Below are 18,178 nucleotides of genomic sequence, written 5' to 3' on the forward strand. Positions count from 1 at the left end.
AATGTAAACCGGAAATCATATTTATTGGGAGCGACACGTGCAGTAGGCTAATTTACAAAACTTACCACAACTTCGCACTTCAAATACTTTTGGCAATCTGTCAATTTTCGCAAAATAATGCACGTGAAAAATTAACTCCTACAAGCGGTAGAAGGTGAAAAAAAGTTCGTTAATTTTGCTCAATCAAATAATTATAATAAGTTTTCACAATAAGCTTTAAACGATGTTTAAATTCAAAAAAAAATAAAATATTTTTAGAGTAATTTACACATTTTAACTTTTTAACGGAAATTTTATTTCGTTATACAAAACATATTTGTCTATAGTAGACGACACGCCCGCAGCTACAATAACTGAACCAATACTATCGAAAGTTATCATATAAATGGAATTATCAGGGCGTTTATGCGTTAGTATTTGTATACAAAATATAACATAAAAGGTTAATATAAGACTACTCAGCGCAAGACTTAATTTCTTATCTCTAATCCATTGGTTTTTAAATTAATCCGGCTCAAAAATCTATGACGAAGCGCAAGCTCGTATTAAATCGAGAAGCAAAAAAATTAGTTTGTTTTACACGCATACATATATTTGTAATAAGACTTCTTAATTTTCTCCAACATTCAACATGGCATTTTACAGTGTACGCTGTTCGCTTTGTTGCGTGTTTGATGACGCCGCATCATCGTTTATACACATCCATTGATTCTCGTTATTCTCCTTCCACAGCGTCACCTTATTGTCACCACCCGTAACGGCTAAAATGTTGCCTGTCATTGACCAGCTTACACTCCAAACTACATCATCAAATGTATGTAGAATTGTTGACGACCAGGTAGTTAGATCAGTGCTATTCCATATAATAACATGACGGTCTTGCGACGCAGAGGCGATTTGTGAACGGGCCAGCCCGATTGAAGGTGCCCAAGCTACGTCACGCACCCAGTCAGAGTGCCCTTCAAGGCGATTTTCCTCCACCCAGCGATCGGCTTCTTCACGCCAAATTTTCACACAGTTATCGCAGCCAGCACTGGCCAAACGCTTTACTGCTGTGGTACGTGCGGAGGCACGCTGATCGAATGCTGGTTCTGGAACTGTTGACGAACACCAGGAAATCGCATTACAACCGATAGTATGTGCGTTTGAGATTTTTTTGCTATCCCAAGCGCCATATTCTACGTTGCACGTTAATATGGAAATCGAACCATCCGAACTCCCACACGCGAGTATGAGACCATATTCAGCAGGCGCAAAGGCAACAGAATTAACGGAAGAATCATGATTGTTGTACTCGTAACTGAAATGTGTATACTTGTTAGTTATTGGTATATATTGTTGAGTTATGAGCAGTTGTGAGCTTACAATTTAGTCCAATCATTTGATGCACCTTCCTTCCACACGATAACCTTCCGATCGTATGAACAAGAAGCCAACAAATTACCGAATTTGGGATGTGCCCAAGCTACTTGCCACACTGGCCCTTGGTGACCCTTGAGGTCGGCAATCAAAATCTGATTGCCGTTCTTCACGTCGAAAACTTTCACAGAACCATCTGACGAACAAGTGGCGAGATGCAGTCCGTAATAGTCTAGCACCGCATTGTGGATCATATCCTCATGCCCGGTATCTACTGTGTTAATTAAGCTTACCATTGCAAAGGAATTTGAACGTGTTGGTTGGAACTTTATTAAAATCTCGAATTATTTTTTATCGGGCAAGGCAGCTTCTAAGCTGATTCGCTTTTCTTTTGACGTGGAGCTATGCTCAGTGATGCCGGACGGCAGGAAGCCAAGAAGCAATATTTTTTTATAAATACAGTAATACCTTGATTTACGTCTTCGTAAATCGGGTCTTTAGTTTTCCATTTGGTTGAAAAGGTAAGTTTATTGATTGCCAAACAAATTAAAGTGCATATTAATTTCAATTCCATACTGAAAAGTGTGTGGTGCAAACAGTGCTTAAGGTGTTATATACAGTTAGAATTTTCAAGAAATCATTTTTTTTTTGGTTTTTTTTAATGTACATATATTTAAGAACACACACAGAAAATAATATCGTTCCGGTGAATATTTTCGAAGTTATACGCAAATTAGAAAGGGCGTTTCATAGTGCTTGGAAGTACAAGGTAAGTCTCAAATTTAACACAAGCTTCTTAAATATATATTTTAGTAATTAATCGAAGACTTTTTCTCACCAATAATTTGTTCTATAAATAATTTAAGGCCCAAACTTAGGTCAAAAATCTATTTTTTTTGAGAAACCGCCATTTCGTAAAAAAAAATTATTTTGCTAGATTAATTACTAGATTTAACATTACTTTAGCGAAATCCGTTTGGTTATTTTAATTTCAGAGGTTCCAGTTTAGAGATATACCAGTTGTCAAAACTGCTTTGAAAGGTATTTTTTCGTAGAAACTGGTTTGGTGGAATATTTTAGTATTTTTGATTTGTTTCATTATTATTAACAAAGTGAAAAAAACAAAGATAAGCAATAATTAATTTAATTGCGCCTTAGTAATCGACAGTTGGAAGAAATCCGTAAACGACGTCTACTGAGGTAGCAAAAAATTTTGGACGAAAAACGCAAACGAATTTCGGTATTACATTTTACAATATAATAAACAATTCATAATATCTAGCAAAAATTTTATTAGAAATATGCCTACAAACCTCTTTTCTTTGTCGGCATCCATTTTATTTAGTTCTTTCTTTTACGCGTCCCCTTATAATACGTTCACATATAAGTAGATGATCTACTTTTTCGCGCTTAACTCAAAATCCGTAATTAAAAAGCTCGATTTCCCATACAAAATTTCTCTATCAAAATATGAGATTATATCCTAGATGATAATACTTCTTGACATACAATCCTGTGTTTTCTGTGTTATCGATAATTATTATTGCGAATGTAAGGAGAAATATCAAAATAAAAACTAAATGAAATGGATGCTGGCAAAGAAAACAGGTCTGTAAACATAATTATAATAAAATTTTTGTTAAATATTAATTATGGATTCATTTTACTGGAAAAAAGCGTGTATCCATAAACGTTTTGTCCTCTTATTACTTATTATAAAATATAATATAGAATATCCGGCGCATTGCTGCCATAATTTTTTGCAACCTCAGAAAACGTCGCATACTTAACGAAATCTGTTTAGTTTTTTAATTTCAGAGATATAGTGGTCACCACAAAACTTTTTTTTTGAGAGGAGCTACCGGAGATCAGCTGTAGCCCCGTTCCAAATTAATATTTTTACCAATACTAAGTCTTAAAATACAGTTAAAAGATAACAATATATGTGTATAAATTTAAAGATGAATAAATTTAAAAGTTTTCTCAGAAAAAATTCTGGAAAATTCGCTTTTTTTCGGCCTTCTAACTGTATATAAAGACTTAATATACTTCTTTTCAAAATAAACCCGTTTAAAGTATGTAGTGGCAACGCTCGTTGATAGTCAGCTGAGGGCCAATCCAAATCCATTGTTAGTAACAACAATACAGCAACTCCGTGCTGACTTCAAAACAATTTGCCGCCAAAACAACTTAAATTGTGGTAAATTTTTCGCAAGTTTCAATTTACAGGAAATTCATAGGAAAATTCACTGCTAGAAACTATGGAGGAAGGCGGCGGAAGCAGGGCAAAAGTACTACAAAACACTGGCAAATTTAACGCAGATAAACGTTCTGAAGGGTATGTTGTTAAAACAATAGGTAAACAATTTGCAAATATTTACTAGTTGATCACGTCATAGCGATGACTTCTTCAATGAGGCTGGATACCGGCAGTCGCGTGAAAATGACAAAATTGACTCAAAATATGGCTTCGACCGGGTAAAGGATAGCATAGAACGAACTGGATACCTTATAAATATGCACTCGGTAAGTCCCACTTGCTGTATAAAAACGTAAAAACCAAGTACAAAAACTCTTTGATATTTTTTAGACTGAGATATTAGACGAAGATCGCCGCCTAGTTGCTGCTTTAGATCTCTTTTTCATACAAATGGATGGAACACGTTTCAAATGTACTGTCGCTTACAAACCATACTTCTTGATACGACCGGAAGAGAAACAATCGCACGAGGTGGCACGTTTTTTGAGTCGCAAGTACCCCGGCCAATTGGCAAATGTAGAACATATAAGCAAAGAAGATCTTGATTTACCGAATCATCTGATTGGCAAGAAACAACATTTTCTGAAGCTGTCGTTTCTTAACCAGACCGCCATGACAAAAGTGCGACGCGAGCTAAATGCAGCGGTGCGGCGAAATGTGGAACGAGAAAAAAACAATACGTTTTATATGCAAATGCTGTCATCCTCGTTGGCGGCATCTAATGTCGGCGGCGATGGCGAAGTTAAGAAGCAAATGGATTACATGGATCTCATATTAGACATACGAGAGCACGATGTGCCTTATCATGTGCGCGTGTCCATTGATTTGAGCATATTTTGCGGACAATGGTACAATATACGCTGTCGCAGTGGTGGTTTAGAATTGCCAATAATAATGCCGCGCTCTGATCTGCTCGAGCGACCTGAGCCAGTCGTTTTGGCTTTTGATATTGAAACAACTAAATTGCCACTCAAATTTCCCGATGCACAAACGGATCAGATTATGATGATTTCATATATGATTGATGGTCAGGGCTACCTTATAACAAATCGCGAAATAATATCAACAGACGTAGATGATTTCGAGTACACACCAAAACCAGAGTTTGAAGGGAATTTTATTGTGTTTAATGAAGAGAATGAGATGCATTTGATACAGAAATTCTTCGATCATATAATGGAGGTGCGGCCACATATTGTCGTGACATATAACGGAGACTTCTTCGATTGGCCATTTGTTGAAACGCGTGCTGCAGTTTACGATTTGGATATGAAACAGGAAATTGGGTTTTCCAAGCTAAGAGATGGGTTCTATTTGAGCAGACCATCTATACATATGGATTGTCTATGTTGGGTAAGAATGAATTTGTTGTTTTTGTGTTTAATCAACTTGATGGTATTTTGTTCTTAGGTAAAACGTGATTCTTATCTACCGGTTGGTTCTCAAGGTCTCAAAGCGGTGGCTAAAGCTAAATTGCGATACGACCCAGTTGAATTGGATCCAGAAGAAATGTGTCGCATGGCTGTTGAACAGCCACAAGTTCTGTCGAACTACTCCGTTTCCGATGCGGTGGCCACCTACTATTTGTATATGAAATACGTGCATCCCTTTATTTTTGCGCTTAATACTATCATTCCCATGGAACCCGATGAAATTTTACGCAAAGGCTCGGGCACACTTTGTGAGACCTTACTTATGGTACAGGCTTATCGAGCGAACATTGTCTATCCTAACAAACAGCAAAACGAGCTAAACAAACTGTCGAACGAAGGGCATGTATTGGACTCTGAAACATACGTTGGTGGCCACGTGGAAGCTCTTGAATCGGGTGTCTTTCGTGCCGATATACCATGCCGGTTCCGGCTCGATCCAAATATGGTCAATCAATTAAAGGATAATGTGACCAAAGTGTTGGTGCATGCAATTGAGGTGGAGGAAGGTGTGCCCACTGATAAAGTAACGAATTTGGAAGAGATAAATAAGGAAATAACACAGGCATTACAAGGTGAGAAAAGAATACACTATGCTGAGTGGCAATATTTAATCCGCCGTTTGGGTATCCGGGTTAGCCAGACTGGCTTTTTCGACTTTCAACGTGAATTCATCACATTTTTACTATAGCTAACGACTAGAGCTTTCAGATAGCTTCGTAAAATTCACTCTTCTATCGATTTATGGACATAACCTTTTAAAGAGGATTCTCGAACAGGACGAAAATGGCCAGAACCGGGTGCCCAACCGAAGGCTTGAAATTAGGTGTCTAGCGGAGGGCTAAATTACCATTTACTTCCAGGTCTTCATGATATTCCCAATCGTTTGGAACAGCCTGTAATTTACCATTTAGATGTTGGTGCTATGTATCCCAATATCATTTTAACAAACCGCCTGCAACCTTCCGCCATGGTGAGCGAAACTGATTGTGCGGCATGCGATTTTAATAAGCCAGGTGCCAAATGTAAGCGCGTCATGGATTGGTTGTGGCGTGGAGAGATGTTACCCGCGTCAAGAAATGAATTTCAACGCATACAACAACAATTGGAGACGGAAAAGTTTCCACCGCTCTTTCCCGGAGGACCAAACCGCGCATTCCATGAATTATCGCGCGAAGACCAGGCTGCTTATGAGAAGAAACGCTTGACCGATTATTGTCGCAAGGCTTACAAGAAGACAAAGATCACAAAGTTGGAAACACGTACGTCCACCGTTTGCGAGAAGGAGAATAGTTTCTACGTGGACACAGTGCGTGCTTTTCGCGATCGTCGTTATGAGTACAAAGGCCTGACAAAGGTGGCGAAGGCGGCTGTTAATGCAGCACTTGCCTCCGGCGACGCAGCGGAAATTAAATCAGCAAAGGGCAGGGAGGTGCTTTATGACTCGTTGCAGCTGGCGCATAAGTGCATTTTGAACTCTTTCTACGGTTATGTGATGCGTCGGGGCGCCCGTTGGCATTCCATGCCTATGGCCGGAATTGTCTGCTATACTGGCTCAAATATAATCACAAAAGCTCGCGAGATAATCGAGCGTGTCGGACGTCCTTTAGAATTGGATACAGATGGTATTTGGTGTATATTGCCAGGCTCATTCCCACAAGAGTTTACGGTGCACACAACACATGAGAAGAAAAAGAAATTCAACATCTCGTACCCCAATGCAGTACTGAACACGATGGTGAAAGAGTATTTCACCAATGATCAGTACCATGAGCTGGTCAAACCTGCTCAGGATGGTAAACTACCAGATTACAAGATACGAGATGAAAACTCAATCTTCTTCGAGGTGGATGGCCCCTATTTGGCGATGGTGTTGCCTGCAGCTAAAGAAGAGGGCAAGAAATTGAAGAAACGTTATGCGGTATTCAATTTCGATGGTTCACTCGCTGAGTTAAAAGGATTTGAGGTGAAACGTCGCGGTGAATTGCAGTTAATTAAGAATTTTCAAAGTTCGGTATTCGAGGCATTCTTGGCGGGCAACACTTTGGAGGAATGCTATGCTTCTGTGGCCAAAGTTGCTGATTACTGGCTAGATGTGCTTTATAGCCGAGGATCGAATCTGCCTGATTCGGAACTTTTTGATTTGATCGCTGAAAACAAATCGATGTCCAAGAAACTTGAGGATTATGGCGAGCAGAAGAGTACTTCAATTTCCACAGCGAAGCGTTTAGCTGAGTTCTTGGGCGATCAAATAGTCAAAGATGCAGGCCTGGCATGCAAATACATCATTTCAAAAAAACCTGAAGGTGCGCCGGTTACGGAGCGCGCCATTCCGCTGGCTATTTTCCAGTCCGAACCCAATGTGCGTCGATACCATCTGCGTCGTTGGCTGAAAGACAATACCATGGGCGACGCAGATATACGCGATGTACTCGATTGGAACTACTACATTGAACGTTTAGGGGGCACCATACAAAAAATCATCACCATACCAGCAGCGCTGCAAGGTCTCTCAAATCCTGTGCCACGTGTGCAACATCCAGATTGGCTGCATAAAAAAATACTTGAAAAGAACGACGTGCTCAAACAACGGCGCATCAACGAAATGTTTATGCCCAAGGCGAAAACTGCGCGTGAAATACGCGCCACCAGCGAAGTGGCCGATATGGAGGATTTAGTCGCCAGCAACAGAGCGGATTGTGCGTTGGGCGGCAGACCTGTTGTAACGAAACGTAAGCGTGTGAACTCTGGAGAAACGGAAGATGAAGCCAACACCACACCCGAGGCGACAACATGGCGCCAAGCGCTTGGCGCGCCACCTCCAATTGGTACAACGCGTGCCGAAATAATCGAGTGGGTGCGTTTTCAAAAGAAAAAGTGGGCATGGCAGCTAGAACGCCGACAGCGCGCGCGTCAAACTAATAAGCGTCCACGCAATGACGCTACGCCCAAGTTGACGCCACTTATGCCAAGCGCAAGGGATGGCGCCACAGCTACCGGCACAATTGGTGGCTTTTTGAGGCGCGCGCAACGGGCACTCATCGATCATATCTGGCATGTGCTGCAAATCGTACCCAACGACGATATGGGCCATTTCACCGTGTGGTTAATGATTGGCGACGAACTGCATCGTATCAAATTAACGGTACCACGAATTTTCTATGTGAATCAACGCAGCGTTGCTCCACCCGAAGATGGGCAGCTGTGGAAAAAAGTTAACCGCATACTACCGCGCGCTCGGCCCGTCTACAATCTGTATCGTTACAGCGTGCCGGAACAGGTATTCAAAGATAATTGCCTTGGTATGTTGGCTGATCTCGCGACACCGGATATTGAAGGAATTTATGAGACGCAAATGTCGTTAGAGTTCCGCGCTCTCATGGATATGGGTTGTATGTGCAGTGTGCAACGACAGGAGGCGGAACGGTTGGCCTCGTTGGCCACCAAGGACTTGGAGAGTTTCTCGATTGAGCAACTGGAACAGCGTTTGCAGGGTCACATATATCTCAAGGATGCCCAGAACAAACTACGCAAAATATTCCTATATCAGCACAATATACCCACTGCAAAAAAGGAAATTTGGGGACTATTTTTGTTGTCCAGCAGAAAGGCGCTGATATTCGTACTGGACACAGTGCGCACAAATCAAATGCCAAATATGCGCACTCTATATACAGCCGAACGCTTGGCGCTTATCAAAACCATGAAAGATGTGGCGGAAGTAGAGCGTTTGCCCCCTGAGGAATTCACCTTTGATGTGCTCATCGAAGTGGACGTGAAGCAGATTTACCGGCACATACAGCGCGCGCTTACCACTTACAAGGAGGAGAAACGTGGCCCTTCAATGCTTTATGTGCAAACGGCGACGGAAGTCCGTAAACTAAATTCGGCGATGCCTATTTTACTTGATTTTCCACAAGCGCGTATACACATCACCGACGATGCTTCGCTTTTGTCGGGTTTGGATTGGCAACGCCAAGGCTCGCGTGCACTGGTGCGACATTTTTTGCATCTAAACAATGTGGTGGAAATGATGTTGGACCAATGTCGCTACTTCCAGGTGAGTTAAGTCAGGAGTAAAATTTGCTTACATGGGTAGGTTTGTCATAGGAGGGAAATATGTAAAATTATAGTTTATTTATTCCTTGAAAGAAAAATCATGGAACTAAATCTAGGCGATATGTACAGAAAACTTTCTCTAAATCTTTAAATATTACATAAGAATCAGTTAATATTAAGTTTTATTTTTTATTAAAGTTTTTTTATATTTAGTTTTTTTATTTATTTCTTTTATTATTTTTAATAATTTTTTATTTTGTTTTAATTTTTTTATTTAATGTTTTTTTAGTTTTTTATTCAATTCTTTTATTTATTTATTGATTTTTTAAATTTTTTTTTTTTTTATTTATTTTTTTTAATTATTTTTTTATTTTTATTTTTTTAACTTTTTTATTTTTTTTTTAATTATTATTATTTTTTTTTTTTTTTAATTATTCTTTTATTTTTTTTTTTTTAATTATTTTTTTATTTTTTTTTAATAATTTTTTTTTAATTTTTTTTTAATTTTTTTTTTAATTTTTTTTTCTTCTTTTTTTTTATTGTTTTTTAATCCGTTTTTTATTTTTTTTTAATTCTTTTTAATTTTTTTTTATATATTTTTTATATTTTTTTTTATATTTTTTTTATATTTTTTTAATTCTTTTTTTAAATTTACGGCGACCGCCGGTGCCGAATGGGTTGGTGCGTGATTACCATTCGGAATTCACAGAGAGAACGTTGGTTCGAATATCGGTGGAACACCAAATTAAGAAAAACATTTTTCTAATAGCGGTCGCCCCTCGGCAGGCAATGGCAAACCTTCTGCCATGAAAAAGTTCTTCATAAAAATATCTGCCGTTCGGAGTCGGCTTGAAACTGTAGGTCCCTCCATTTGTGGAATAACATCAAGACGCACATCACAAATAGGAGGAGGAGCTCGGCCAAACACCCAAAAAGGGTGTACGTGCAAATTATATGTTTATAAATATTATATTTTTTTTAAATTCTTTTTTTATTTTTTATTAATTATTTTTTTATTTTTCTTAATTTTTTTATAATCTTTTTAATTTTTTTTTTTATTTTATTTTGTTTTTGTTTTTGAATTGATTCTTTTATTTTTTCATTTAATAAATTTTTTTTTCATTTCATTTTTATTATTATTTTCTTCATTTTGTTTTTTATTATTATTTTCTTCATTTAATTTTTTTTTTTATTTAATTTTTATTATTCTTCATTCAATTTTTATTTTATGTTTTCATTAAATTTTTTTTTCATTTAATTTATATTAAATTTACTGCCATGCAATCTATTCTAATTAAGGTTTTCCACATATGTTGCATAATTTTGTTCAATCTTCTATACACTCAGGTGCCCATCGGCAACATGCCCCCAGACACAGTACTCTTTGGGGCAGATCTATTCTTCGCGCGAATTTTGCAACGCAACAACTTTGTGCTCTGGTGGTCTACTACTACACGCCCCGATCTGGGTGGGCGTGAAGCCGATGACAGCCGTTTGCTTGCCGAGTTTGAAGAAAGTATTACTGTTGTACAGAATCGGCCCGGTTTTTATAATGATGTGTGTGTCGAGCTTGCGCTGGACAGCTTGGCCGTGAGCTCACTGCTACAATCGAACCGCATACAGGAGTTGGAAGGTGCCAGCTCGGCCGTAACTTTCGATGTGATACCACAGGCATCATTGGAGGAGATGATTGGCACCGTGCCAGCCTCAACGCTGCCCAGCTACGATGAGACCGCGCTCTGCTCTGCTGCCTTCAGGGTTTTGCGTCATATGGTCAATGGATGGCTGCGCGAAGTAGCTCTAAATCAGAATATTTTCGCAGATTTTCAATTAATACATTTCTATCGTTGGGTGCGTTCATCAAATGCCCTATTATACGATCCGGCTCTGCGTCGTACATTAAATAATTTAATGCGCAAAATGTTTTTGCGAATTGTGGCTGAATTTAAGCGTCTTGGTGCCACAATCATTTATGCCGATTTTAACCGTATCATACTCAGCTCAGGCAAGAAGACAGTGTCGGATGCTTTGGGTTATGTGGAGTACGTAGTGCAGAGTCTGCGCAATAAGGAACTCTTCCACTCCATACAACTTTCATATGAGCAATGTTGGAGTTTTATGCTTTGGCTCGATCAGGCCAACTATACGGGCATACGTGGTCAATTGCCTCCAGGCGTAACTAGCGATACTGTTTTATGTGGTGTGGATGATGATGACGAGGAGAGTGAGAAGTCGAATGCGACATCGAAAAAGAAGAGCAGGGAAAATGAGGATGAAGATGAAGATGAGGATGACGTAGAAGAGATTGGGCGACCTGAGGAAAATGATGAGAATGCCTCCACCACTGGAGAAGGTGAACAACAACTCTCTTTGGAGCTAAATTGGACGATCGGCGAACATTTGCCCGATGAGAATGCGTGTCGAGAAAAATTCGAAACACTGCTGACATTATTTATGCAATCGCTGGCCGAAGGAAAGGGCACTAGGCAATCCATTAAGGACATATCACACCCGGCGTTTGATTTCGTGTCGAAATTGCATAAAAATTACGGTAAAGGACGACCGAGTCCCGGTTTGGATTTGACACGAACACTGGTGAAGGCGTTGAGTGTTGATAAGGGTTTGGCCGAGGATGTCAATGAGTTGCGGCGGAATATGTTACGACTCGTAGGCATGGGCGAATTCTCCGATTTAGCAGAATGGAAAGATCCAAGTGACTCGTACACTATTGCCGAGGTGATTTGCAAGGCCTGCAATCACTGTCGTGACTTGGATTTGTGCAAAGACAAGCATCGCGCAATGAAGGATGGCATGTAAGTGAACTTGGCTTGTTAAACTAGCCACATTTCTTTCTTAATTTTATCCTTAAGTATCAGTTAGTACAAACTTAACTTAACTTTTCCTAAGAAATTGGCAACGATTACTTCACACATTAATGTGTTTGTATATTCTATTACATTTATTTAACTGGTCGCCTCCTATAATGCCACATTCTTTAAATTCTGTACAAGAATCATTTTTTCTACATACATTTATTTTTAAAAGTTAGTAAATCAATTCTTGCACCTCTGTCTTCATTGACGGTTCCAAGAGTAGGGGTTTTCTCTAAATCAGCCAATTTATCTATCTCCTTTAAACTGCCGAATTCTGCTAGTGTTGTTCAAGCAGAAGTCTTTGCGATCCTGCAGTCATGCAAAATGCTAGGGTACGCGGGAGCGAGGGAGATATTAACATTTTCTCCGATAGTCAAGCCGCGATCAAAGCTCTGACGACGCCATGGTGCAGAACGAAACTAGTAAACTCCTGCAAGGAGGAGATCAAATCTCTTGGGTGTGCAGGTAACATTTCTCTGATCTGGGTCCCAGGACATAGAAACGTAGAGGGAAATGAAATTGCTGATGAGCTTGCTAGGAAGGGGACTGAATTGACCTCAGAGATCTCCTACCCGGTCATCGGCATCCCCCTGACAGTTGTTAAAGGGAAACTGCACAAATGGTTTCTCAGGAAAGCGCAGAAAAGATGGAGCTCCATTTCTACATGTGCTATTTCGCAAACCCTTTGGTCTCAGTGCAATATACGAAGGACTCAGAAAGTCGTTTGGACTCCTCGCCATTCAATTTTCAAACTCGCAGCTGTGTTTATCGGCCACTGGACGATCGTCGCACACGCGGAAAAGCTGGTGGACCTTTCAGAGAGTAGGACTGTCTAGCATAGTCTCTGTAAATGTTCGGGTTTGGCAGATAGACGTTTAAGGCCATTGGGTGCTCCTTTCTTCGACAGCCTGTGACAGTGCGCCAACCTAAATCCCATCAATCTCCTCTATTATATCAACAGCTGTGGCTGGTTGTAGATATCTCCCTTTTGGAGGTCTCATAATGGTATCAGAACAGCGCTTTAGTGCTACTTGAGGAGTGCCAGACTGGCACTTCAACAATATCACCTACCTACCTAGTAAATCAAAGGTATGGAAATCCCGATTCTCTCAACGCTCTCAATTTATGTACAACCGAAACTTAAGAATATAAAATCTAGAGCTTCTTAAGTTAAGTTAAGTTTTCTTTATAACACGTTGGGCAGAGTATTACGTTAAGTTACGTAAATTAAGTCTCCAAGAACTGAAATTTTACTAAATTTGAAATAAGCACAGAGATGGAAAGTAAGTGAATTTAGTCTTGACCAAAGATTTTTTTAATTCTATCCTTATTACAGCCGACTTTATCATTTATTCCATGCACTTACGTGTTTATGTCCTTGGTACGCTAAACTAGACACTAGGATTCATATTTATTCATAAATTTACAAAAGTTAAATTATTGTATTTCACTTGTTCATAACAACAAAATTAACAAAACAACAAAAAAGCGGCATGACAAAAGTCTACATACATCCAACTGCTTTGGTTCGTATGAATTCGTATGGAAATAAAAAGCGAATCAGCCGCCCAAAGTTGCTGTCCAGCAGAGATGTAAGCTCCATTTGAAGGAAAATCGAACAAAATTCGAGAATTAGTGCTCAGTGCTAATTGGTCCAACATATCGTCGAGGCATTCGGAAACTATTCATCCAAGAACTATTAAGAGATACCTTAATAATAGCGGATATTTCAGCAGGACACCACGTAAATAGTCTCCGATTTCAGAAAAAACCGTCGCCTTCGTCTTGAGTTAGCACCGACGCATAAAGGCAAGGGAATGGATTTCCGGTCTAAAGTTTCATTTACTGACGAATCAAAGTTCAATATATTTGGAAGTAATGGTCGGCCTAAAATATGGAGGAGAAGAAATCCGGATATGGAAATGAAAAATGCGAGACCTACTGTCAAGCACGACGAAGGTAGCGTAATGGTTTGGGGAGCTATGGCTGCATCTGGTGTTGGAAAGAGGACCTTTATTGAAGGTACTATGAACCGATATAAATATAAAAAACATATGGAACAACATTTGAAGCCATCAGTAGCATACTTGGGTATGGGTTTTCCACCAATTATCAAAGAGAGGCTCTTATATTACACACCCAGACAACTAAAAATACTCCGCCAGAGTCGGAAATTAAATCCGGTAGTTCATAATTGGGAGCTTTTAGAGAGAAAAATTCACCGAAGTATAGTAACTGACGCAAAATCGCTAAAGAAATAGTTGATGGAGGCTTGGAACAGAATGACACATGAAGAGCTTACCGGAATCGATCTCCCGCCAGCCGGTTCTACGTTACCGGAACGTCAAGGATTTACTATATATATGGCCACGGACTGTCACTACAACAGCACTCCCCGTACATGTACGGGAAATGTTTTTCCGGCTATAACAACAACAAAAACAAGCTTACCCAATAGTTCCATGCCACGCCGCCTTCAAGCAGTGATTGATAACGGCGCTGGAGCTACTAAATACTAAAAGTATTCAAAAAAGCTAGTTTTAAAATAAATAAATTTGTGTTTTAAGCTAAAATTAAAAAAATATGCCGTTCGGCGTCGGCTTGAAACTGTAGGTCCCTCCATTTGTGGAACAACATCAAGACGCACACCACAAATAGGAGGAGGAGCTCGGCCAAACACCCCAAAAGGGTGCCAATTATATATATTATATATATATATATATATATATATATATATATAGAGGGTAGACAGCCAAGGAGGGAAGGAGAAAAGTATTAGAGAAAGAGATAGGAAAGAATAGAGACAGAGGTAGATAGTCCTGTGAGAATTTTCCAGATTCTTTGGCAAATCTGTAAATATCCGCCAGTTTGAGAGAATGAATTTTACTCAATCTCATAGCATCGGAACCCAAAACTCGTAATCTTGGTCCAGCAAAAGCAGGACACTCACAGAGAAAATGCTCAGAGCTATCCGCATCCTCCAAGGCAGGCACTTCGGGTTCTCAATGATTTCAATGGTGGTCATATGCTGACCTCATGGGTTGTGTCCTGTAATAATACCGACCATTAACCGAACGTCTTTCCTTCCAAGTTTTAGAAGAAAGTTCGACAGTTTTCTGTTCGGGCTTGTCACAAAACACTTTGCAGTTCTGCAGCGTTCTAGACCGGACCATCGCTCTGTATGTAGATTGCATACATAATCGCTGATCCAATTCATGATTCCTGCAGAACTGATTCCGATTATTGGCTCTGGCCCGTGTGGGCGAACCGCTGATCCACGGTTGGCCAATTCATCGGCAATTTCGTTTCCTTGAACACCGGCGTGTCCTGGAACCCATATAAGTATAAGCCTATTTTGTCTTGCGACAGAATTAAGCTTCTTCTTACATTCTTGAACGATCTTTGAGGGTTGCTTCGTGTTCTCCAGGGCCTACAGCAGCCTGACACAAGTTCGGCGCCACCCGATCTTATTCTTTACAACTATTTTTAACTTTCTCTGCCCAGCTATAATATGTATATTCACCTTAGTTCATAGTTATATTTCTCACTCATCTACTCAACTGCTATAATTCCTTAAAATCTTTTTCTACAGACCAGTTTGGTTGTGTGCCCAGTGCTTTGTGTCTTACGAGAATGAAGAGATCGAGATGCGCATTATAGATGTCGTACAACGCAAAGTGATGTCCTATGTGTTGCAGGATCTTCGATGTGTGCGCTGCAATGAAATTAAACGTGAAAATCTCGCTGAATTTTGTACCTGTGCCGGTGAGTTTGTGCCACTTATAAGCGGCCGCGAAATCAATGGCCTTTTGCGAACTTTCCGACGTGTGGCGGAATTTCACAAAATGCAACTTCTGCAGGAGACGGTGGAGCAGATAATTGCAACCAAATAAACTTAAGTTAACACACACACACACTGTTTTAGAAATAATTTATGGTGTAAGAATGTTTGACTTGTGACAAAATATTAAAGCGTACGGAAGTGTTTTACAATTATTTGTTTATTATTTTCCTGGCGGCATCATTGTTTTACGTTTTTAAAACATAAAGAAATGGATTAGCGTAAAATAATTAACACGCGACAATAGCTTGTCGAGCATGCCGTCGTCGCCCACACAAGACATTTGTACGGCAATTGAAATTTAGCATTCTAAAAAATGTTTTAAATCTAGTTGGTTTGAGTGATGGGATCGATTTTCACTTCAGGGAACTTGAATTCGGGGAATTTGGTCATGTCGACCTTGCCATCACCGCCGTATTGTTTGGCGACGCGCTCCAACTCGTTCTTCAATTCGCGCTCGATTTCGGGATTGGAATCAACAAGTTTGCCACCACTAAATGAACGAGAGTAAGGAAATCAATTATTTAGTAAGTCATATTTCTTTATAACGGATTTCGTGTACCTGCTGCGCTTTTTGTAATCGCGCACTTTTTCCAAAAAGAGCTGTTGGATGGGATCGGAAACTTTGTTTAGCGCTGGTGCGATAATGCCGATGCTGCGGCGGGCCTCGGTACGGAGGACTCGTGCGCTGGACAATATCGATTGGGACAACATCTGTAAATATTGATTTTTATAATAGTAACAACAGTTTAGTGTAATTAAACGTATTTTTTTGCAAATTATCTACAGAGTAACCTAAAAAAGGTTATGTAATGTCAACTTTGCGAATTTGAAGCAACGAGTGAAAGAATTAACGCCGGGCTTTATGTGAAGCACTGGAGCTGAGACACTGGTTTCTTATTTATTGCTTTATATTATTTTACCTTTGCTAAATTGTATTTATTTAAATCCCTCACAAACCTTATTTGCGAAAAGAATAACTTCCAATCAGTCTGAAGACAAGCGTTTCGATGCTGTCAAAATTTTATTCGCTTTTTCAAATGTCAAAATGCACTTACGCTAAGTTGGTTGGGGTTGCTGGAAAATAAGTTTGCTTGATGGTTTGACTTTATTTTAGCTATTCGACGCTAGGTGACTCACCAAGTAATAATTTGAGCATAAACTTTAAAAAATTGGTTCCTTTACAATTTTTTTTTTTTAAATTTATGAAAAAGCTTGGCGGGATTTTACATCCACAAAGCCGCAGAGTATACAACGTAGGATATTAAAAATACTTACTCCCGGTATGTAAACACTAAAAGTGCTCTGGTGTGTCTATTCACATATTAAAGTTCATTAAATGCGTATGTGTGTGTATATATGGAGATGTGAATATTTAAATTACAACAACGCGATACAGGGACAATTTAGAGTTTTCTCCCTATTTGCAATGCTGTAACCTTTCAGGCAAAGTCTGTAACTCGATCAAGTAAAGGGTCAGCTTGCGAGAGCTTCCATGCCAGCCGGTTCTACGTACCGTAATGACACTAGTTTCTTCTTGAACAAGGGCTGGTACCCCAGTAAACTAACCCCGCTTAGTGTCCCGTACCCTACTCCTCGTCTATTGTCGCGGGATCTACTCTATGTGCGAGGTTACTCCATACTCTTCTTTTTTGTGCTGGTATCGATCCATTCCGTGGACCTGGATTCTGCTTCGTTTGCCAAAGCAGGCAACTAGTGCAACGGGCTCTGCCTTTCCGGGATCTTTTTGGTGCAATGCGCAGGTGTCGTCTCTAAGCAACCCAACTGGAGCCTTTACGATTCCCTGGTGCTCACCAGATAAGAATAGCTCCCCCTCCCTATGGGGAATATTTATGCTGCTACAGCAACAACCATTCCTACGACAGTCGGTTCTACGTAATCGGAAAAGGACTGTCACTTCAGCAGCATTCCCCGTATTTGTATGGAGAGTGTTTAGGCTGCTAAAACAACAACAACAAGTGCTTCCATACCCTCAAATCGTAGTGGAGGACTTCTCGCAGAGCTGATAGATGTTGTTGTTGTTGTTGTAGCAGCATAAACATTCCCCATACATATATGGGGAGTGCTGCTGAAGTGACAGTCCCTGGCCGGATATAAATCCGGTAACGTTGAACCGACTGTCATGGGAACGAGAGCTGATAGATGATTCAACACAATTACTGGCACTGGCTTGACTAATAGCGTATCATTATTGTGCCGATTGATAGTTCTCTCGATTTTATTTCCTCTAATCACCGTGAGACGGCCGCCGTAGCCGCGGAATTCAGAGAGAACGTAGGTTTGAATCTCGGTGAAACACCAAAATGAAGAAAACATTTTTTTTCTAATAGCGGTC

At 39.8% G+C, this 18,178-nt stretch overlaps 3 protein-coding genes across 4 annotated transcripts; 1 reads left to right on the forward strand and 2 right to left on the reverse strand.

Moving 5' to 3' along the window:
* Nucleotides 1-271: 271 nt before the first annotated feature.
* LOC128859693 (protein SEC13 homolog) lies at nt 272-1,780 on the reverse strand. The gene is made up of 2 exons (XM_054096713.1): nt 1,366-1,780; nt 272-1,300 (listed from the first exon to the last, which is right to left on the reverse strand). The coding sequence occupies exons 1-2, from the start codon at nt 1,653-1,655 to the stop codon at nt 640-642; spliced, it is 951 nt and encodes a 316-aa protein (XP_053952688.1). The 5' UTR covers nt 1,656-1,780; the 3' UTR covers nt 272-639.
* Nucleotides 1,781-3,505: 1,725 nt separating this feature from the next.
* On the forward strand, nt 3,506-15,974 carry LOC128855442 (DNA polymerase epsilon catalytic subunit 1). Its single transcript, XM_054090347.1, has 7 exons — nt 3,506-3,697; nt 3,759-3,885; nt 3,950-4,972; nt 5,030-5,624; nt 5,913-9,109; nt 10,456-11,921; nt 15,574-15,974. Exons 1-7 carry the CDS (start codon nt 3,621-3,623, stop codon nt 15,872-15,874), a joined length of 6,786 nt encoding a protein of 2,261 aa, XP_053946322.1. The 5' UTR covers nt 3,506-3,620; the 3' UTR covers nt 15,875-15,974.
* On the reverse strand, nt 15,965-16,886 carry LOC128855443 (ATP synthase-coupling factor 6, mitochondrial). 2 transcript variants are annotated; one of them, XM_054090349.1, is made up of 3 exons: nt 16,783-16,886; nt 16,385-16,536; nt 15,965-16,315 (listed from the first exon to the last, which is right to left on the reverse strand). In XM_054090349.1, the coding sequence occupies exons 2-3, from the start codon at nt 16,534-16,536 to the stop codon at nt 16,150-16,152; spliced, it is 318 nt and encodes a 105-aa protein (XP_053946324.1). In that variant the 5' UTR covers nt 16,783-16,886; the 3' UTR covers nt 15,965-16,149. The 2 variants fall into 2 exon arrangements, with proteins under 2 accessions (XP_053946324.1, XP_053946323.1); XM_054090348.1 differs by having other exon boundaries at nt 16,746-16,855.
* Nucleotides 16,887-18,178: the final 1,292 nt, after the last annotated feature.

This window comes from Anastrepha ludens, chromosome 2 (assembly GCF_028408465.1).
Source record: "Anastrepha ludens isolate Willacy chromosome 2, idAnaLude1.1, whole genome shotgun sequence".
In the NCBI taxonomy this organism is placed as follows: domain Eukaryota; kingdom Metazoa; phylum Arthropoda; class Insecta; order Diptera; family Tephritidae; genus Anastrepha; species Anastrepha ludens.